The 19,972-nt window shown below is 41.4% G+C and overlaps 1 protein-coding gene across 1 annotated transcript in view; it reads left to right on the top strand.

The window, feature by feature from the left end:
- The window catches only part of SCUBE2 (signal peptide, CUB domain, EGF-like 2), a gene marked incomplete at its 5' end in the record, with an annotated part of 39,687 nt that extends 20,329 nt beyond the window's left edge, over window positions 1-19,358 (top strand). Inside the window, 9 exons of the mRNA XM_009580937.1 lie at window positions 557-661; window positions 1,916-2,071; window positions 2,435-2,638; window positions 11,658-11,825; window positions 14,422-14,583; window positions 15,782-15,979; window positions 16,578-16,730; window positions 17,827-17,906; window positions 18,698-19,358. Coding sequence (XP_009579232.1) covers window positions 557-661; window positions 1,916-2,071; window positions 2,435-2,638; window positions 11,658-11,825; window positions 14,422-14,583; window positions 15,782-15,979; window positions 16,578-16,730; window positions 17,827-17,906; window positions 18,698-18,850 — 1,379 coding nt within the window. The remainder of the gene's footprint in view (window positions 1-556; window positions 662-1,915; window positions 2,072-2,434; window positions 2,639-11,657; window positions 11,826-14,421; window positions 14,584-15,781; window positions 15,980-16,577; window positions 16,731-17,826; window positions 17,907-18,697) is intronic.
- Between the last annotated feature and the right edge of the window lie 614 nt (window positions 19,359-19,972).

Genomic DNA, 19,972 nt, shown 5'->3' with positions numbered 1-19,972 from the left:
TCCCCTGGTACTGCTTCCTCAGCATCACTCAAACTAAGACTTAAGAATAAGGAAAGAAGATGATCAGTAGTGAAATAACAGCTAGGCCAGGAGCGTCATGCCTCTTTTTAGACATCCAAACTGGACCGTGGTGGCAACATACAATACGTTTAGGTTGAGCTGTTGCACAGTAAAGTTTAGAAAGCATTTAAAGCTAAACAGATAAGGAGGTGCTATTTCATATAGACATAAACAACTTTCTGAACTGGTTTGGAGTATCTCCTCTGATTACAACTAATCTTTATTTGATTTACCCAATAGCAGATCTGGACTTGATCTCATTCTTCTTCTTCTTTTTTTTTTTTTTTTTTTAAAATATAAAACCTGTCACACTGTTCCAATTCCAGTTGTGAACCAGCTTCACAGCAGGAAGAAGCTGGCACCTCTAAGTTTTCTGTGATGACCGCTTTTTCACTTTATATCAGGATATTTTTTGATGTCATCATTATGATGTGACATTAGGGTTATCTAAATTTTCTATTCCTTTTTTAAAATATGTCATTGTTTCTTCCTGAAGATACTTCAGCCATCAAGATAAGCGTAACCTTTAAATTAAATGAAGGAAAATGTAGTTTGAAAAAGACTGAGATGTTTCAAGAAGGTCTGGAACAGATGATACCAGGTATGAATATAAAAATGCAGGTAAGCAGGTTAGAGCCATAGCTCAGGGGTTATTAAGTGCTTTCCAGATATAAAGTATGCCATAAGCAAAGCATAGAGGACTGCAAACTTTCTGCTCTTCACTGACCTCACGAATCCCGCTCCTTCCCAGCCGTGATTCTTGCAATAGTTATTTTGAAGGACTTCCCTGTGACAACCTTACAGTCTTGCTAGGAAAGCCCTTCTCCTTTTTTGTTTGTTCCACTGCCAATAAATTCTCGGTAAAATCAACCATTCTTTTCATTCTTTTGATTTCTTCCTTTCCTTTCTCTCTCTATCCCTTCTTTCTGTTCTTTCCTTTCTCACCTGCTCCTTACTGTCTGAAGCCTCAGTGAAGAATCTCCTGGCCTTTTGTGCTGACTCTATTGCCAAAGGGTTGTTCCTCTTTTCTCTTGTCTTCCTTTTATACTTCAGCAGCCCCTGATGGACACAGTGAGGTCAGCTCTTCCATCTGTTCCAAGGCAGAAAGTATAGCCTTGGAATTTACAAAGTCAGCAGAAAATGAGGAGGAGTACATTTCAAAAAAAGAAGGGGAGGGAAAAAAAAGAAGGAGCTGGGGGAAGAAGTCACTGAACAATATGATGAATCAGCATATCAGTTTGTCCTTAGAAAAGTAACAGTGAGAAACTACACTAGATGCTCAGTGAAGAGTTATATACTCCAGAACCAAAGCTTATTCTGGATGTTTTCTTTAACTAAATCTTACTACCTCATTGAAACCTTGAAAATGGTCTCCAAATATCCTGTGTACGCAGCCACTACTTAATTTAAATACCATTATAAGCTAACATGTTTTTCACCTGCTTCATACGAGTGCAAAATTTTTTCCCTCAAGTAGCCTGCCTGGTGCAGGCAGTGTCATGGTTTTAAGATGCTTTGCATAGTGCAAAGGCAATTCATTGGAACCTGCTAGCAAAACCCAGGGGAAGCGGGCTGAGCACTGCCGCCAAGCTCTCATCCTAGCCGTGAATCATGCCTCAGACCCGCTGCAGTGCCAGAGTCTCAGCCTGACAGTACATCTGTAGGTGCACTGGAGTCGTGATTCTATGTGAGGGTGTACCAGTTGAGAAACTGGCCAAACTGTTTGTTTACTGGCATGTGGAGTTGATCGTTTGCTCCCCTTTAACTCTTCATGACAACATATGCACTGAGCACTAGTGAATGTTCAATAACATAGCTGGCCAAGCTTTTGCTTCCTTTAATTTTGTTCATACAGAGAGCCATAATTCAGTAATGGAGAGCTTCCACTTTGTAAACCTAACATGCAGCTCTGGCAAGAAAGTTCATGGAGCCCTCAGTAGACTGACAGCGACTAGAGAAATTTTTATCACTGCGGACTTTGAGCTTGAGACAAGCCGAAAGGAGGTGACAGGTTGGTTGGAAAATAATCCAAGGTGCGGTTTGAAGCTTCTTGCCATTTGCTCCTTAATTTCTGTATTTTCCACTTCTATTTGTACGCAAAATGATAATAAAAAGTATCTCCTGTTTTGAAAATGAATTTTACTGCTTCAAAAAGAGTGAGGGATGGGGATAGTTTCAGAGATCAAAGAGCTGCCCATAGATTACAGTCTTGTGGTCTGATTAATTTTCTTCTAGCCTGGTGGTGTTGTCCTAAGGATTTCAGACTTGTTCACAGAAGTTGCTTTCTCAGTGATTTGCACTGGTTGGTCTTTTGAATTGGGTGGATTTTTGTGCATGGCCACTTACAGCAGCTTTCACCCTTGATACTTTTCAGACACATGTGATGTGCGCTGTGCTCGGAAAAAGACTGAAAAGAGGTTCCGTAAAACCATTCGAACCTTACGGAAGACAGTCAGCAGGGACCAGTTCCGCATTCGCGTCTCTGGCATGGACCACGAAGTGGCCAGAAAGTCTCTCAAGCTATCAGAGCCGCAGCAGTCTTGTGGTGTAGGACAGGTGCATGTGGGTAACAGATGTGGTAAGTAAATGTAAATTAGGAACAAACCATCACGTGTGTTTTACTGTTTTGCTCAGGTCTGGTGAGCTTGATGAGATTGTGGAATGCTTGTCCGGAAGAGAGGAGGGCTGCATGTGAAGAAGCAGGGGGTTACTGTTTGTGCTACTGAGATGTGCCCCTCTATGTATTTATGTTGGCAATTGCTGTGTGGCAGAGTAGAATAAGGGCTCAGTGCATTGCACTTTGTTATAGCTGATGCACAGCCTACAGTAAGCTCAGAGGTAGAAAACATAGGAGTAACGTCAGGCACCAATGGCCTTGACATCACCAATGTTATGTTTAAGACTACATTTAATATCCAGTGTAACACTGTGTTTCTGAACTTTTGAACAGTTCATCTTTCCCTTGTTGCAAAGAAAAGGCTGAGCAGAATTTGATACAGTCACATTCTCTTTGCAGATTAAGCTCTGAGTCGCAGAGAATCTTCGTGACAGAGTTATAAATTCATGGAGAGTAGGGGTTTTATAGGCCAGTACTGAGAAAAATCTTAATTATCATGGCACTGGAGGGCAGCACCATAATGCAACCCATAATAAATGCTTCCAAAGCACAAAAGTTAAGGAGGGGGGTCAGATGGTATCTGAACAGAGGCCTAACAACCATGACGGCTAATTCAGGCTGCATAGGGGGGGCAACATGTAGGTGGTTTTGTGAATCAGCAAGCCTTTAAAATGCTTGACAGGTTGAATTAGTACCTCTTCCAGCAGCAACCCATTTGGCCTCAGAATAGATTTTCCAATCTAGTTTTGCTAACTCTGGAAAAACTTGGATTCTTAGAATAGAAAAATGAGTTGGTGTTGTTTAAAACATCTGTGCAAGCAAGCAGACTAGGGAATTACTCAGGACTTCTGTCGGAAAAAGCTGTAAGTTTTCTTTTTTTTCTTGGTAACATTGTAATAAGTCTGAAAAACTTCGGAAAGTTCACCAAGATGAGTTTACATGATGTTTTCAAGCTGTTGTGTTGGATGCTGGAGGAAGGCTTTGAAAAACTCTTGTCTCAGTCCATTGTACAGAGCACAGTACGGCTTTCAAGCCATTTGTGATTTCATCTGGAAAAAATAGCAACGAGTAAGCTAAAAATACTGCAGATAGAGAAGGCAACGTGCGTTACAGTTAGGAATTGGAACAACAAAGAAACAATTTTTTTAGGTAGCTGCAGAACCAGTTTAATTTCACATTACAAGTGAGAAGCTTACATGGCATTTCTGTGCTAGTTCAGAGAGAAAGGGGGTTTTTGGAGAATGCCTGGAAAACTCTTTGGTATGGTAAGCACAAATAGCCTGTCCATGGTTTAAACAGAGACACTGAGCATACGAAGACAACTGTTTTGAAGAACAGCTTGTAAAAGTCAAACCTCTTCTGTTGCTGAATTGGTGCCACATTTTGCTCTGGACATCTTAACAGGTACTGCTGTGAGCAGTGGAACTAGTGAGATATGATTCCCTGTGGGTCTCGTGCCTTATGATTCGATTTGCTCGTGCCTAAAAAGGTGCAATAACTAGATGAATCTTCCTTTCTTCAGCTGAAGTATTCAGACCATATCATTGTGTAGATTTGCTGTGATCAAGCAGGAGATGGAACTCGCGTGACAGCCTTTTACTTGCATGGATGCTAAGAAGGTCTCTCTCCTCCACTTGCATGTTCGCCATTTATTTAACGTACAGAAACTTAGTATCTTTGCAACCTCTCTGCATCCTTTGTCAGATTGCTGGAAGCTGGACAGAAAGTTCGGTAGTTGCTGAGAGGACATAAAAGTACACGCAGAGTCAGTGTTGTTACATACGCCTCATTTCCTTAGAAAAAGGTGATTGTCCCAGTGTGCATGGTAAAGGCAGCGCTGGGCAGCGGTGGCTGCTGCTTTGGCTGCCAGTCAGAAGGAGCTAAGAAATAGACTGGGGAGAAGGGAATGGAGTGGGAACAGTGTGGAAGAAGAGGAAGAAGCCAGCTCAGGGATGTGGGTGGGAAAATCAGGGGTTTTTGTTTTATTTTGATCTGGTTGTTTTGCAGAGCTGCTGAGAACTTCTGGACGGGATTGGGGCCCTGCTTACCTAGGCATGCTAATGATTCTAGGGAGAAAGTGACTCCATAGCAAGAGATACCAGGTCAGCAGATGGATTCGGGGCAGGTGGTGGATGTGGTCTCTGGACAGGCAGAGAACTTTGGCAAAGGGATTTTGCTCAGTCTGACCAGAGGAGCAGGAAGCAATGAAGGAACAAAGTAAGTCTAGGGACTTACAAGTCTTCTGTGATGCAGATAGTGAGTGAAATGCAGGTTTCAGTTCATTGTTTTCAAATACATTTTTAAAAACAAAATACTTGGAGTATGGCTAGGCTAGATACAGTTTTACTGATTCAGACAGTCTTGTACTGGTCCTCTTCCTGTGGTAGATTCTCCTGGCACAGCACTGTCTCAAACACTAGTTGTATCTGAGCAGCATAAGAGGGAAAGTCCAGCTCCTGCTCTGACAGCTTTTGTCTTGGGTAACTGGCCTGCAGTTGCAGCAGTAAGCTAAACTTCATTTGGTTTCACACTTTTGGTGAGGTAGTACTTTTCCTGATTTTCCTGTCTTAACTCCTGCTGTCTGCAGTGGGGCACAGCACAGAATAAAAGCTCCAGAAAGGCACCAGGAACAGATTACATGTGATTTCCAAGGTATTTAATAGTTCTTAACATGCTGAATGGTTGCATGTGTATGTCTGCTGTTCTTTAAACAGCTGTTGATGGTAAAAGGGAATTCACTGCTGATTCCCAGGGGTAGTGTATTTTATTTCAAGTTTGCTGTTTAACATACAGGTTAGAGGTTCAAGTGTTGCATTTGTCTACCTTGTTATGTGTGAGGTTTGAATCAACGAGTAAGCATATTTAGCATTGGCTCACGTTGATTAATTCCATGAAGTCCTGTGAACGGCTTCCAAGGAGCAACCAGCAGTAGGTCTCTACTAATGTATATCACGGGAAATGCATATAGCAAAATGGAACCTTCATCAACCTTCCCAGAGAATTGGATTCTCATAGCAGGAGTGTGATCTTTCCACACTGAAGTAAATTTTTTGGTAAAAACCATGCATATTTGAATGACAGTGGTTCAAGACGGGATGAACTATCTGAGGATGCTGGAAATGCTACGTGCTTCTTTGAGAGGAGATGATTTGTCTTGGGGAGAATGCAGTTTCATTCACTAACCTGGCTACAAGTATTCATTCTCCAGTATGAGCTAGACTTTAGACAGATTTAACAGCCAAAGACCAACTGTTTAAATACTAGCAATTCCTTACCAGAAACTGATTTACCAGAAACCTCCATATTGAAAGAGAAGCAGCTGATATCTATTGGCACCCTTTTGCCCTCAGGCACTTTCCACTGAGGGAGAAACAAGAAGCAATTTAACTGCTTTTCTGTTGTTTAAAACTCTGTCATACCTTGATCATATCCCATGGAGTTGAAAGTACACCTTGCCTGTTCCATTTGGTATTTTTTGTGTTGAATACACGAATACTTTAAGAGATGGAAGGAGGCAATGAAAAGTACCGTTCCCTGAAATTGCTATGTAAAAGGACATGTGAGCGTGCCCTTGCTGCACGGTAGTCGCAAGTGGACTCATCCAAAGAGCTGTCACTTCAGAGAACAGCAAGCATGAGCAGCACTGATATAGGCACTGCTCTGATGTAAATGCTGAACAGCTTTATTTTGTGTGGGAGGTGTGATGCATTTCATTGCTCACCATTCAGCAGTTTTGCCCCCTTAGTTTAGAGGATACAAATAAAATATTAACATTTCATACAAAATGATGAACCACATCTCAAAGTTTACATGTGGTATGATACTGGCGTTATAAAAGTATGAGAGATATTTAAAGAGAAAAGCAAAGTGCTGCCTGTCTTTGCAGTTGTTACAATTAATAGTTGTGTTACACAACAGAGAACTGTATGGTGCATTTTTTTTTTTTTTTTTTACAATTTTATAAAAATCTGACAAGAAGAAATGAATTATCAAATGGGAGAAAGGGTGCTATTTTTCTGCTAACCTTCTTTCTCTGACAATCATAGATTTAAGACATAAATCCTTAGGATGCGTAACCATCTCATGTGACCTAAATGTGTGAACAGCTAAAACACAGTAACATAAAGGATGCCGCTTCAGAATCAGTTTGCATCAGTTGTTGGCGACTTTTCTTAGAAAGTCAAGGCATCATTCTTAAGGAAATGGTGAATTGGTGGATCATGACCTCCTTTATGAGGTTCACCTTCTCAGCCACTGAGATACTACAGCATTTGTCTATAGGAGCAAATGCTCAAAGGCTAATGTGTTGAAAAGAGGGGAAGAGCCTTTAAATGTCTTTGTAACTGTTAATCCTGGTTCCCTGTGGGCCTCTCTCTTCCCCCCACTCCACCCCACCCGCACTCTTTTCTTCTTGTTTTTGCATCAGAAAAGCTTTCACATATTTTTTTTTCTTTAAAACAGCTGTATGAGACTCAAGACCGGGTTTTTAATGGGTATTGAAGACAAACAAAGACAGTGCCTGCAGAAATGAAGTCTACTAGAGGCAATTGGTTCTTTTGTTCATTTGGAGAAAAACAATCAGGTTTCTGAAAAAAGAGCAAAGCCAGCCAGTGGAATTCTGATTTAATGTCATTATTTGCAAATCTTCACATCTTGTTTCGACTGGGTATTTCCTGTGTGTCAGGTGGGACCATGCAGTTTCTCATAAACTTTTTTGGTTTCATGTGACCTAAATGTGTGAACCGCTAAAACACAGTAATTTTTTTGGTTTCATTTAAACAAATGACAAGAAAAGTTTGAACTGTCAGAGGTGTTTCTTGGTGTTTTTTGTTGTTGTTGGGTTTTTTTGTTGTTGTTGGGTTTTTTTGTTGTTGTTGGGTTTTTTAGAGAGGGTTCATTTGTGTCATCCTAATTTCATGCACAGACCTATGGATTTCCATGGGATGATTTCTATGTTGACGTAATGTCCCTATAATTAATGTTACTATAATTGAACCTAACACCAAGTCTGTTATGCTAAATTGGGCCCTGGTGAGTGCTGTGAACTTCCAAACAGGCTTTCCTCATTACCCCTAATCTGAGCTCCAGTGGGTTTAGATGAGTGGCCTGTGTTTGGAACATTTCTAGGTAGAAGATGGGGAGGAACTGGGAGCAGTTTGTGGTCAGATTGTCTGGACACTTGTACCACTTTGAAAAGCTTGGTTTGATGTAGTCATGTAAAGAAACTGATGTATTTAAGAGCTTGAGGCATTAAAGCTTGCGCAACACTTGGAGTAATTTTAATATTTGCATTGAATAATGAGTATTCGTTAGACTGTAAATAGCTAAATCTGTATCGGGATGTATTAACCTCTTTTCTCATAACGCACACAGAATCTATTAAGGCTTGAAGTGTTTGGTGCGTCTCAGAAGTCATAGTGGGGGAAAGATAGGGTTATGCATTTTTCTAGGCAGAGCAATATTTAAAACTTAATTTTACCAGTCTCTGTATTTTGCGTATTTTATAAACTTAATCCAGAGTTGCTTGCTTTTTTCAAGTCTCATTGATTTCAAATTGAGCATGGGTGCTTAACACCCTTGAGAATAAGGCTCATTATTGCATGTAGTAACATCAGATATGAATACGTGTGGAGTACCTTCATAGGCCTGTCCATCTAGGCCTAGTCTCTCCAGTTCCAGGAGGCATACCCCATATGCTGCTTCATAAACCAGTGACCTCCGTTGTAAAAGCAACTAGTGTTCCCCTCGCCCGCTCTGTCTTGGAGGGGCACTCCCCAGGCTGGGGCTCTGATAACGATGTGGAGTGATTTCTGAGCAGAGGGTGCTAGCTAGGGTGGTGGGGTCCTGTGAACCCCATGGACACACAGAACAATCCCATTGCTCATCCAGCTGGACTCCTCTGTCAGCCTGGCTTGTCTCCAGCAAAATGCCGTTGCCCGAACAGATATTCTTATTTTTAAGCAGTAGTTTGTACTGAAAAAGCTGGGTAGTCATTACATGGCTTTCTCTCCATGGTGGGTCAGCCTGTCCTCTGTCCTCCCACTTGATCCTTTTCTCTCTCCAAGCAAGTTCACAACTGTAACCACCACACTGTACATAGCTTTTTTTCAGCTGGTTTTGCACGCCCTGTTACAGTGGTGGTAGCTAGTTGGACTTTTTTTTTACAGTTTTGTTTCTGTTGTTGCCACCTTTTAGGAAAATCGAAATACTTGAATTGATTGGTTCAGATCAAATGGAAAAGCTTTGTTTTGGCCCAGGTTGTTTTTACACAGTTCCTGCCTTTCACAGTCTCAGCCCTGTGTTTCTGCTGTGGGGGCTGTCCCGGGCACAGCCCGCCATCCTGCTGACCTGCCCCAGTGCGAGTGGAGGACGGGGGAAATGGGGCCTGGGGGCAGCTGGAGTCTAGCTCCAGTGCAGCTTAATGGACCTCAGACTAACACTGGGCAAAGCTGAAACAAAATGTCAGCCTTCTTTCAGTGCACAGAAACTGCCCAATTGCAGAAGCCCTGACAGTTGATCAGCTCTAACACTTGCGTAAACGTAGTCTTTGTATCACCTTGCACTTTATCTGGTAGTCTAGCTGCTGACCACCTAATTTGGCTTTGAACCCACAGACACAAAATGTTAGTGACCCGATATTTTTTTCTTGTTGCTAATCAGCTGAAGTGTGGGTATGTACTATGATGGGGAGTGAGAAAGTTGTGTTTTATGCCCTAATAAAACTTAACGGGATGAGGAAGGACAAATAACTTGTGAATCTTGCCCCAGTCCTCAGAATCCTGGAAACCAAAAATTAGCTGGAGCTCACAGTGTGTCTCAATGTGGAGGTAAGGCACAGAAACAGACCATCTGATGCTTCTGCCCCATCTTTCCCTTGCTCTCAGTATTCAGTCATGCAATGCATCTGAGAATGCCCCTTGTTGAGGATCTCAGTGATGTCTGAGAGGAGATCTTTTTAAGTTTACTTCCTCAATGCAAATTTTCAAAAATTAGGCACTTTGCCAAAACATCCTGGAAGATTTAGATTAACTCAGTTTATTCCACAGGGAGCTCTACAATTTTACAACATGTGGTTTCAAGGCAAGTAGGGTGCATATGATAAAGTTGTCAAGAGAGATCTGATGGGATAAGTTCTCAAGTGTAACATTTCCACATAAGTGGTGGGTTTGGTTCCTGCCTGGGACAAGTTTCCTTTGAGCTCTGTTAGCCGACCTACTGTTATGCTGGACTCTAAGCAAGTTCAGGAAACCCGAAGTACAGTTTTAAGATTAAATTTGTATTGTTTTACATGTGTCAATGTAAAGTAGCATTCTGTTCAAAACAAAAACAAAACAAAGACAAATACACACACCCCCCAATGCAAAAGAACCAAACCACCCCAAACTTGACTGTGTGATTAAAATGAAAGGAAAAAGACAGGTTAAGGGCAGATAGCAAAGAGCAGATAGTCTCTAGTGAGGCCACTCAGAGCATTGATTTCTCATAGAGCCATGGAGTTTTTTGAGGGAAGGAGATTTGCACTGGTCTTTCCATTGCTTCTGGGTTTCTGAAGTCAGAAGCCACTTCTCAAAATCAGCTTTACTAACCTTGATTGTCTTTCCTTGTCACAGAATTGTAAATAGTGCTCTTTCCTTACCTTATTAGGGGTGCTGCAATGAAAGCCTTAATTCATTCATGTTTGTTGAGTTGCACAAAGAGTACAGAGATGAGTGTTCTGTAGGAATGTTTATAAAATGAAGAAAGGCTTGAAAAGTGTGGGAGCAAATGAATGTGTGTCCTTATGAAAGCAGAAGTCATGTGTGGTGGAAAAAGTTAGAACCAAGAGCTAAGACTTTCTCACTAGCTTTCGTTGATAAGCTACAGACATTGCTTAACCTGCTGTATTTTATTTTTAAGCTAAGGAGGAACACTCACGATTCCACTCAGTGTATCAGCCATAAACAAAACTCTTCATCATTGATCATGACCGGTAGTTAATGCCCTGCTTGTTGTTAGTCATATATCCTGAAATGAAGCCAAGGCCAATTTAACTTCCTAACAAAACAGCTATTCACTGAGTGATTTATTGGAGCTATAAACTAAAACTAACAGTTTATTATCGTAACAGGTCTTTAAAAGGACAGGATTTTTCAGCACAGCTGAACAACTGCAACAGTGTTTTGTGCCTTTCCAGAGCAGGGTAATTATTAAATACTGGCACTGAAGCCAGTTCTTTTGTGAAAAGTTTGAAAACCAGAGTTTTTCAAAGATACCCATAAATATTGCTGGGCTTGTTAGATAATACTGAGGTGTGTGTTTAAGTAAAATCAGTCGGGTTGAGTTAGTGCTTTCTATGCACCATACAGAACACAGCAATCCAGTGCACAGATAATCATTATCCAAGATCCAGTATCAGAGGAATGGCAAGAATATTTCTGCTTTAAAAGTCTTTGAGGCATGCATAATGTTTAGTAAATTTGCACAATTACTTGTTGCGCTTGAGGTTTTCACACAATTCAGGCACACCAATGGCTATGAAGTATGAATATTCAATAATATTAAGATTAAAATACTTACAGAAATCTGGAAGTACATTTTTGGCATCTTAGGTTCAGTACTAAATTATTTCATTTAGGAGTCGTCCAAGAGTTCTTTAGCTAGAAAGAGGAGATAATCACTACATAATTGCACTGTACAAATTAACAGAGTACTGGACAGGCCTAGTGTCCAGTATAGCCTTGCAACAAAGCGTGAAATCCTTTCCAGCTCACAGAAGAGCTCACTAGCACCAGAGGTTATCAGTGTCTGTTTCAGTTTTACAAGGTACATTGCATGTATTAAGTTCTATCTGTTGCTAGCATTCAGTTCTGAAACCCTGGCTCCCACTTCCCAAGTGAAGAGGAGAGCTGTTTCACCGTAGGGTTTCAGGTCCTGTGCAGGCTCACTAGCATACCTGCACCTATAATGTACAGGTTGAAGCAAGTTGTTCTTCCTCTTCTAGATCAGTGCTCACCAGGTGAATATTCTCCTGACGGCTTCAAACCTTGTCTGCCATGTCCCCTTGGAACATACCAGCCTGAAGCTGGGAGAGTATCCTGCTTTCCCTGTGGAGGAGGTCTAACAACAAGACATAGCAGTGCATCCTTGTTTCAGGACTGTGAGACCAAAGGTAAGGTCAAGATTTATTTGAAGAACTGCTGCTGCTACAAGTGGGGCGGCATTCAAAGAAGGGTCATTCTCCTTTCAGGGATCTCTCCTTCCAGGGGTCTCATAGTTGGCTGGCCTGGCCAGGCTGCAAGAAAATTCAATAAAGCCTCAATTCTTTTTATAACTGATTTTTATACAAGACTTGAGAAGGGGTTGGGAGATACATGGAAGTTGGTCAGTGAAGTCATTGATCTGTGAAGAGTCATAGAAAGCAACAGCAGGGAGGAAAAAAGTCTCAAGAGAAAAATCAAGACCAGTATGTCTTATTGACATTTTGGGTTTGAGTACAGCAGCAACATGAAAACATTGAAGGAGGGAATTGCAGTCCTGGAGGATAAGTAAGAAAATAGTTTCTTCATGTTCATAATGAGAAACTGGCTTGGATGCCTTGGGATATACTTAAAAAGCTAGCATTCAGCTTATCCCTGGAGTACTCACACAGCCCTTTAAATTTGATCACAGTGGAGCTGACATGCAATCAGCTCTCAAGGTTTTCCTCACAGGAGCGAAAATCATGATCTTTAAAAACAAAGGAATTTCGTTAGCATCTTAGTTATCTAAAATGTAAAAAGCTGAAAGGTAGCTATGAAGTTGCCTTTGAAAATGCTGATAAAAATATGTGTCCATGGAGAGAGTTGAAATGTTAATCGGTATAATGGTTTGCTCAATGTCTTAAAGCATGGGTAAAAGAACATCACTTATATCAAAATCACCTGAAGAAAAAGTGTTAATAGAAAATCTACTGCTGTAGAGTAGAAATAAGGGATAGAAATAAGGTCCTGATGCAAACATTTGGTAGTGGTTTGGATTAAGAGATCTCTCTAGTGTCAGTTAAGATACGTTTACTATTGAGAATTGCAACATAATAGAAGAATTTTGCAGTATGGTTGAAGAATTAATATTACTGGTAATAATGTGATAGCTAATAGATTTCTTCACTGAAGAATCACTGAATCCACAAATGCTGTTTTTTCATACTTAATTTTGCAAAGTTAAAGCACTAAAAAACCGTTAAAAAACTTGGATCAAGATAAGAGGAACTGATTTCAGTTTTATTTAACATAAACAAAAACAGGTCTATAAATGAGGTTCAGTTTTGAAATTAGAGTGGAGATTAAAGGAATTTTTTGTATTAACTGGAATGAAGAGCTCAGGGATTTGCATGTGGAAGAGGCCACATGAGATGCGGAATCACAGATGCAAGAACTATTTGGAACTTGTATCTGAAGCATTTGGATTGGGGGGTGGAGCATGTAGGGAAGGACTCCAGGCTGAGCTAGCTTACAAAGCTCAACAAGACTAGAGTTATTTGGGAGTAAGCAGAGCTTAAAAGGAATAGAAAAAAGGGATTGTGCAGCACAGAAAACTACATTTGAAAGGCAAGGTAGTAAATTATTTTGATGTTGAGCTGAGGGAGGTGAACTTGCCAAATGAGGTAAAAGGAATAGGAAAAGTTTTTGGTTTTTGGTTTTTTTTTTTTTTTTAGTCTCACAGAGAAAAAGGGCAAGGAAAAAGAAGCAAGGTGGTGATGGAGTTAAGAGCAAAGATAATATATGGCTGATGCTCTTGACTGCTTTCTGTCAGGTTTCAGTACAGATGATGATGGGCATAGATGCAGAACAGCTAAGCAAAATCAAATGAAAAGAAGCATATTGGAGATGTAAGCAAAGATGTTTGTGTCCTGTATTCTCAGATTGCAACGAAAGAAGAAAATCTTCCTGTCTGCATGCAGGAAACTAGAAAAAAAAGTTGCGAGTCTGCTAGAAAGGATTTTCCCCCTATGTCTGTCTATCTCATGTCTAAAACTTCCATAAAATCTGTTATGTTTATGAAAGAGTTTGTGTGTCAGAATGGGGTCTCGCTTTGGTGATGCAGGAGGTACTCTCAGCAAGCCCTGTGAGGGCTATAGCTTATGTGTCTAGCTAACATGATGATTTGCCTGACATGATGAAATAAAGTAGCAGCAGATCTGGTGGAGGTGGCTGTACCCTGAGTCATGGCCTGTTGTTGCAAGACAGCGTGTGCCCATGAGAGAAGGCGGCAATATACCAGTTTAGTCACTAGTATTGATGCAATGTACCCCTTGTAGAGGGCCAAAGTCTTTCACCTCTGCTTGTGGTGAGCTTGATCACAGGGGTATACTAGGATGCAGCAGCAGTTCACGTGCTGCATGGCATAAGCTGGCAAGAAGGAAAAGTTTCATTAGTATTTCCACATACAGTTCATCTTCCAAGGCAAATGACCCTTTGGTAACACACTGTGCTACTTGGTATCCTGCTTACAAAATCATGGTGGTTATGCTTACTCACCCATATCTTTTAGTATTGCTTCCACACAGAACTGCTCTGTAGTGTTGCATTTGAGACTTTTGCACTTGCACAAAGTGACCTGATAAACTAAATTCTGTTCAATTAACTCTACTTTATTACCCTCATAGTTTATGAATATGGCATTTAAATTATTGAAATTATACTAGATCCTATAAAAATGCATAAAATCACATTCTAATGTGCAACTGCCACTTTTTTAACCATGCTGCATATTTAATTACTCTCCAGTTCAGTGTTCACCTGGCCATTTTTATAATACCACAACTCATCGGTGTATTCGCTGCACAGTTGGGACATACCAACCTGAATTTGGACAAAATTACTGCATTTCATGCCCTGGTAACACCACTACTGATTTTGATGGGTCAACAAATATAACACAGTGCAAAAGTAAGTATAGCAAGATGGTTTTGATGATCTCTTACAAATAAAAAGACTGGGCCATTTATATTCAGAGTGGCCTAAGGGCAAAATCTAGCTTTGCTCCAGGGGGCTTGGAGGGAAGGCAGTGGTGTTGCTCCTCTTTTGCTGCCTGCCTGTATCTCATCCCACATGGCTTACTGAGGTCTGTGAGAGACCATTTCTGCAGACTGGTTCCATCATTCTTGTTAAGGTAAATGATGATTGTGTCTTGCCAGCTGTGCTGGGTCACTCTGGGTCTTGCTATTAAATGTTTTCTCCCATGATACAGCAGACAGAGTTTGTGTTCTCAGCACCCTGATTTCTTTCCCTTCTATTAAAAGGAGTGGAAGTTGGCTCACAAAACTTAATAGCTGTAGTAGCCATTTCTTCTTAATAACAACCTTTAAAAGAGAACCACTGTTCTAGATTATGGTAGCTGTAGTGTGGGAAACTGAGGGTAAATTAAAGAGGGACAATAGAGGGCAGAGAGGTGACTCCTCAGAAGAACCTCTGGAGACACTTATATACACACAGATGTATGTACACATACATACGTAGAAATATGTTTCTGGGAACTACATGTCTCTCACTTAAAGAATCTGTTCCTTGGGCATGTCATACCTGCACATCACTGTTACGGTGCTCTAGTGTCCAGACCCTTGTGGCCACACAGAGTTGGGGAGCACAGACAAAGCATCCTGCACTGGGGTTCACTCTCTCTTTCTGCCAGCAATGCTGATCTGTGCAGAGAAAGGGCCTGCTCTACTCCCTACTTTGTGCTGCTGCAGGCATGGTGCCTGAGCAGACCACCTCAGACTCCAGTTAGACTTCAGCTGATACTTCATTAGAAACGTTCTGTCTGGTACAAGCAAGCGGAGCACCCTTGTTTTACCATTTCTGTGTCCTCTTACAACTGCCTTGCTGCTTGGCTGTGGCTTGGTTGATAGCACCTGCTGTGTTAACAGGGACTAGTCTGTATTTTTATGTCTCAACATTGATTAAAACACAAAGGCAGAAGCAGGCAGCAGTGTGAAGTGAAGCTGGCAAAGAGAACTGTACCTGCATCAGATGCAAACAGAAAAGTTTGTGTGTCTGTCACCCATGTACTGTTTCTGACAGTGACTGTAGAGAGAGATCTAGGATGACCTCGCTTTGCCTGGTCTTGCATACTGTATTGGTTTTTCAGATAGGCAGTGTGGAGGTGAACTGGGAGATTACACTGGATATATTGAATCACCAAACTATCCTGGGGACTATCCTGCAAACACTGAGTGCACTTGGAATATTAACCCACCGCCAAAGCGCCGTATTCTGATTGTGGTTCCAGAAATATTTCTACCAATAGAAGATGAGTGTGGAGACTACCTGGTGATGCGGAAAAGCTGTAAGTCTGAAATATCTACTGAGGCATATGGTATCTATCTCAGTGTGCCACACAGGTTTCTCACATGCATTGCTGTTCACATAAACTAAATGTAGCCTGTCTGGCCTCTACTTAAGAGTAGAAATGTCTTTAAATGACAAATTGAGAAATCCTAATTGGTAATGCTGCTCCATAGGTTCAAGTGAAACAAGGGTGCAAGGCTATGATGTGTCAGTGAACTCTGAGAGAAATATTGTTACGAAGGAGTAGAAGGTTCAAGCTAACTAGTCATGAATTATGCTAAGCAATTCTAGCCTGAGTTAGGAAAGAGGAGATGCTTGCTAGTCCCTGCAGGTGCCTGATGTATGAATAAATAGCTTCAGTTTCTAGTATAGGCACATCCTTCAAATGGTTTACTTTTTTAGGAAAAGGGAAAATATTCCTTGACCGAGAAGTCACTCATTGATGGCCTGCCATCCACAGATGGTCTTGCCACATTTTGAGGAGTTTTCTTAACACCAGCAAGCATTTCTTGTCATGGTGGTTTAACCTATTTTCTAGTTGTTCATTAGTATGAAGCATTGTCAGATAACTGCCTATTGTGTGTTTTCTTTGAAAGCTTCTTCCAACTCAGTGACCACATATGAAACCTGTCAAACCTACGAACGCCCTATAGCTTTCACTTCTAGGTCTAAGAAGTTGTGGATCCAGTTCAAGTCAAATGAAGGGAACAGTGCCAAAGGATTCCAAGTTCCTTATGTAACGTATGATGGTAAGCGGATGTGAGCAGCTGAGCCTATGTGGACTAGTGCAGCTGCAGCAGTGCAGAACTCCTTGTGGGCTCCTTGACCCTGCTAAGCAGCAGGGTAACCCAGCGCTCTCAGCGGTGTCTCTATGAGACTACTTCCGGTAGCTGTTTTCATTTAAAGCTAGTTTAAGAAATTCTGCATTGCACTGCGGTCTTAAGCACACCGTAATTCCAGTCTTCTACAGACCTAACAAAGAGCTGGGATTCTGGGCTCCGACCTGCAAAATGCAGAGCTCAGGGCCAGAATCTGGGTTTTAAGCATTTTTGTGCCTTCCTAGTTCTGGGTTGCTTCAGCTGACAGCAGACTGCCCCCAGTTAGGAACTGGGCAGAGCCCAAGTGCCTCTGATTTATGGTGTGGCTGCTACCATCTGTAATCTAGTACCAGACAGCAAAATATTGAAAAGAAGCTTGAGGGGCAAGAGTTTCACCCTGTTCTTTTCAGAGCCACCAGGAAACTGGAGCTGAGGCTTTGCACTTCAGCACAAGTGATGTGAAAATGATATGGTATGTTTCTGTTCACACTGGGTTAATTGTGAAGGAGTCATCCTCGCTGTGGTCTGCAGAGTTTCATCAACAGTGGATAATTAATTTTTCAGGGGAGACCTCTCCTTTTGAAGCATTTTAAGTTTTGATTGACCAGGGGGTTTTCCTTTCAAGAAAGCTTCCTCTTACCTCTTTTTTTTTTTTTTTTTTTTTTCCTTCTTACTGTAGAAAGAAGTCAATAACAGGTTATGGGTATTTACAGATAAGTTTCTGCAGTGCAGTTGGTTTGAAGCAGGCTACTTGGTTATAGTATGCACTACAATCCTAGGTGCATTATGATTTCTTTTGCTTTTGACGGATTGATGCTGAGCAGCTCAGCAGAGTACACTGTTTTCATAGTAAACAGTATTTGTAGTTTCTTTACAAAAGAGCATTTGGAATATTTTCTGACTGCTAATATGAGGGCCAAGTACCACTGGTTCTTTTGGGGGTAGGGCTGTCATATGTAACCAAGGGAGGTATTGAGTATGTAAGTGAAGTGAACCTGCAAATTACTCTCTTGTGCATTCCCCATAGAGGATTACCAAGAACTAATAGAAGACATTGTTCGGGATGGTAGACTTTATGCATCTGAAAATCATCAAGAAATACTTAAGGTATATTCCTTCCACTAAACATGTTGGTTTTGATTGAAAATGACGCTACTTTGTGCCTCTGCTTTGCATCAGATCTGTTCCTTGGTGCACTGGACACATGCTACTTCAGGGAAGTGGGGTGAATCAGCACATCCTGATTGTGCAGAGCAATGGGTATGAGACCCTTTGCTCAGGGGGATTAAAGGTGGATGAGACCTGCTAGGAAAGTCTATGGTCAAGATAGCCCCTTAAGCCTCACGTAGGCTGTGCTAGAAGGAATCAGTGGAGTAATCTGAGGGACATGGGATTTAATCTCTTGGAGAAGCGCTTGGTGCTGCTACTTGTAGCCTGTAGATTAGCAAGGGCTTTCCTCCCTGGGTGAAAAAAATCTCTTCGTGGATTTCACTTCTCTGACCTTGGTTACGGGAGAGTTGCATGGGCAAGTTGAGTGGATGTCATCCCAAGTAAACTTTTCTTTTGCTGGATATCAGATCCAGTGTTTGTTTGGTTTGTGGTTTTTTGTTTTTGTTTTGTTTTGTTTGTTTTGGTTTGGTTTTTTTCTCATTTGCTGTCCTTGGAAGTATGAGGAGGGGAGAAATCCTGGTGCCGCTAATGATAAATGTGAAACTCCAGTGACTTCGCTGGAGCCTGAATGTCAGCCTTGCTCCACTAGTTTCTGAGCCCCTGAAACATTAGTACTTGAAAAGTAAAATGCCCATAATCTTTAATGAGTTAATCAGTCATTAAGCTTTGGTAATGCTGACCCTAAGTCCTCTGTGGAGTTACTGTAAAATCTGCTTTCCTTTTTCTAGGACAAGAAACTGATAAAAGCATTGTTTGACGTGTTGGCACATCCACAGAACTACTTCAAGTACACAGCCCAAGAGTCAAGAGAGATGTTCCCAAGATCCTTCATTCGGCTGCTGCGCTCTAAAGTTTCCAGATTTTTAAGGCCTTACAAATAGTTGGCACTGTACTTAAAAAACTAATCAGCCCTGGGCATGCACAGAGGGGTTGTGGTAGGTGGGGCTGCTTTCTGTGTTCTACACACTGGCAGAGAAACTCCAGGGAAGCTTGCCAGCTCCATTCTTGGCAGAGTTTGGCTTTCTCAGCTAATATAAATATTTTGGTGAACAGAATTTTGATCCCTTTCCAGATAATACCTTTTGGGTACCAAGGATACTTCATCGGTCTCTGAATTAGAGACTACCCATAATTTCTGTAACTGAATGGTGCCAAGCAGAAGTTTGTAGAGCTCTGCCCTGTTGCTTCATTGGTAACTCTAAAAGCTAATGAGGACAGACAGGCTAAGTAGTGTGGTTTGGGACGAACTCTGGGCTGCCATTAATGCATGTTACCTCAACAAAACTGGGTTCATGTTTGGTCTTGCTGAAAGTGAGAACAAGATTGATATCTCCCTTAACTTTTGCTACGCGGGAAATTCAGAGCTAAGATTTAAATAGTTTTAATCCAAACCAGTGAGTCCAAGAATTGCACAAGGTGTAATTTTTCTCTGAACTCTATGTTGTATGAGACATATGGAGGAATAAGCAAAGTGTTGAATATTAGCTTGAGTGCTCTGGGTCTGGATCACACTGAGTTCATGCTAATGACCGGTTGGTTTAAATGGACTGGTAGCAGAATAAAACCAGGGCACCACAGTCATGGAAAACAGACCCTGACCCGCTGGACACTTCCATTTTGGGCTGGCTGCAAATGTTACAACAGAACAGATTCTTCGCTAAATCCCAGTGCTCTCCCTGTACATAGGCCTGGGACAGCATGAGTCATTGGCTCTTCCAAGTAGTATAAAATTCTGTCCTCTGAGCACCTGCAGCTGAACACACAAGCCCCATTTTAAATGCAGGCTTTGCATAGATTATGCTCTTGTACATCACTGTTTAAACCTGTATAAGGTTCTTATATGAGCCTCAATCCTTACATTCCTTATCTTGTCTGAGCACCTTGCAGTGACCTTATTGAGCAGAGAAGGGCTGCTTTCCCTGTCTTGCTAGAGAGAAGTAGATGTACAAAGATATTCCTCAACCAGGCTGTGGCCGCAAAAGTCATCTATGGCAAAATGCTGT

The sequence above is a fragment of the Fulmarus glacialis genome, unplaced genomic scaffold (assembly GCF_000690835.1).
Source record: "Fulmarus glacialis isolate BGI_N327 unplaced genomic scaffold, ASM69083v1 scaffold1097, whole genome shotgun sequence".
Lineage (NCBI taxonomy): Eukaryota > Metazoa > Chordata > Aves > Procellariiformes > Procellariidae > Fulmarus > Fulmarus glacialis.
Note: the sequence above shows the minus strand (reverse complement) of the source record. Positions and strands in the feature narration are given on the sequence as shown.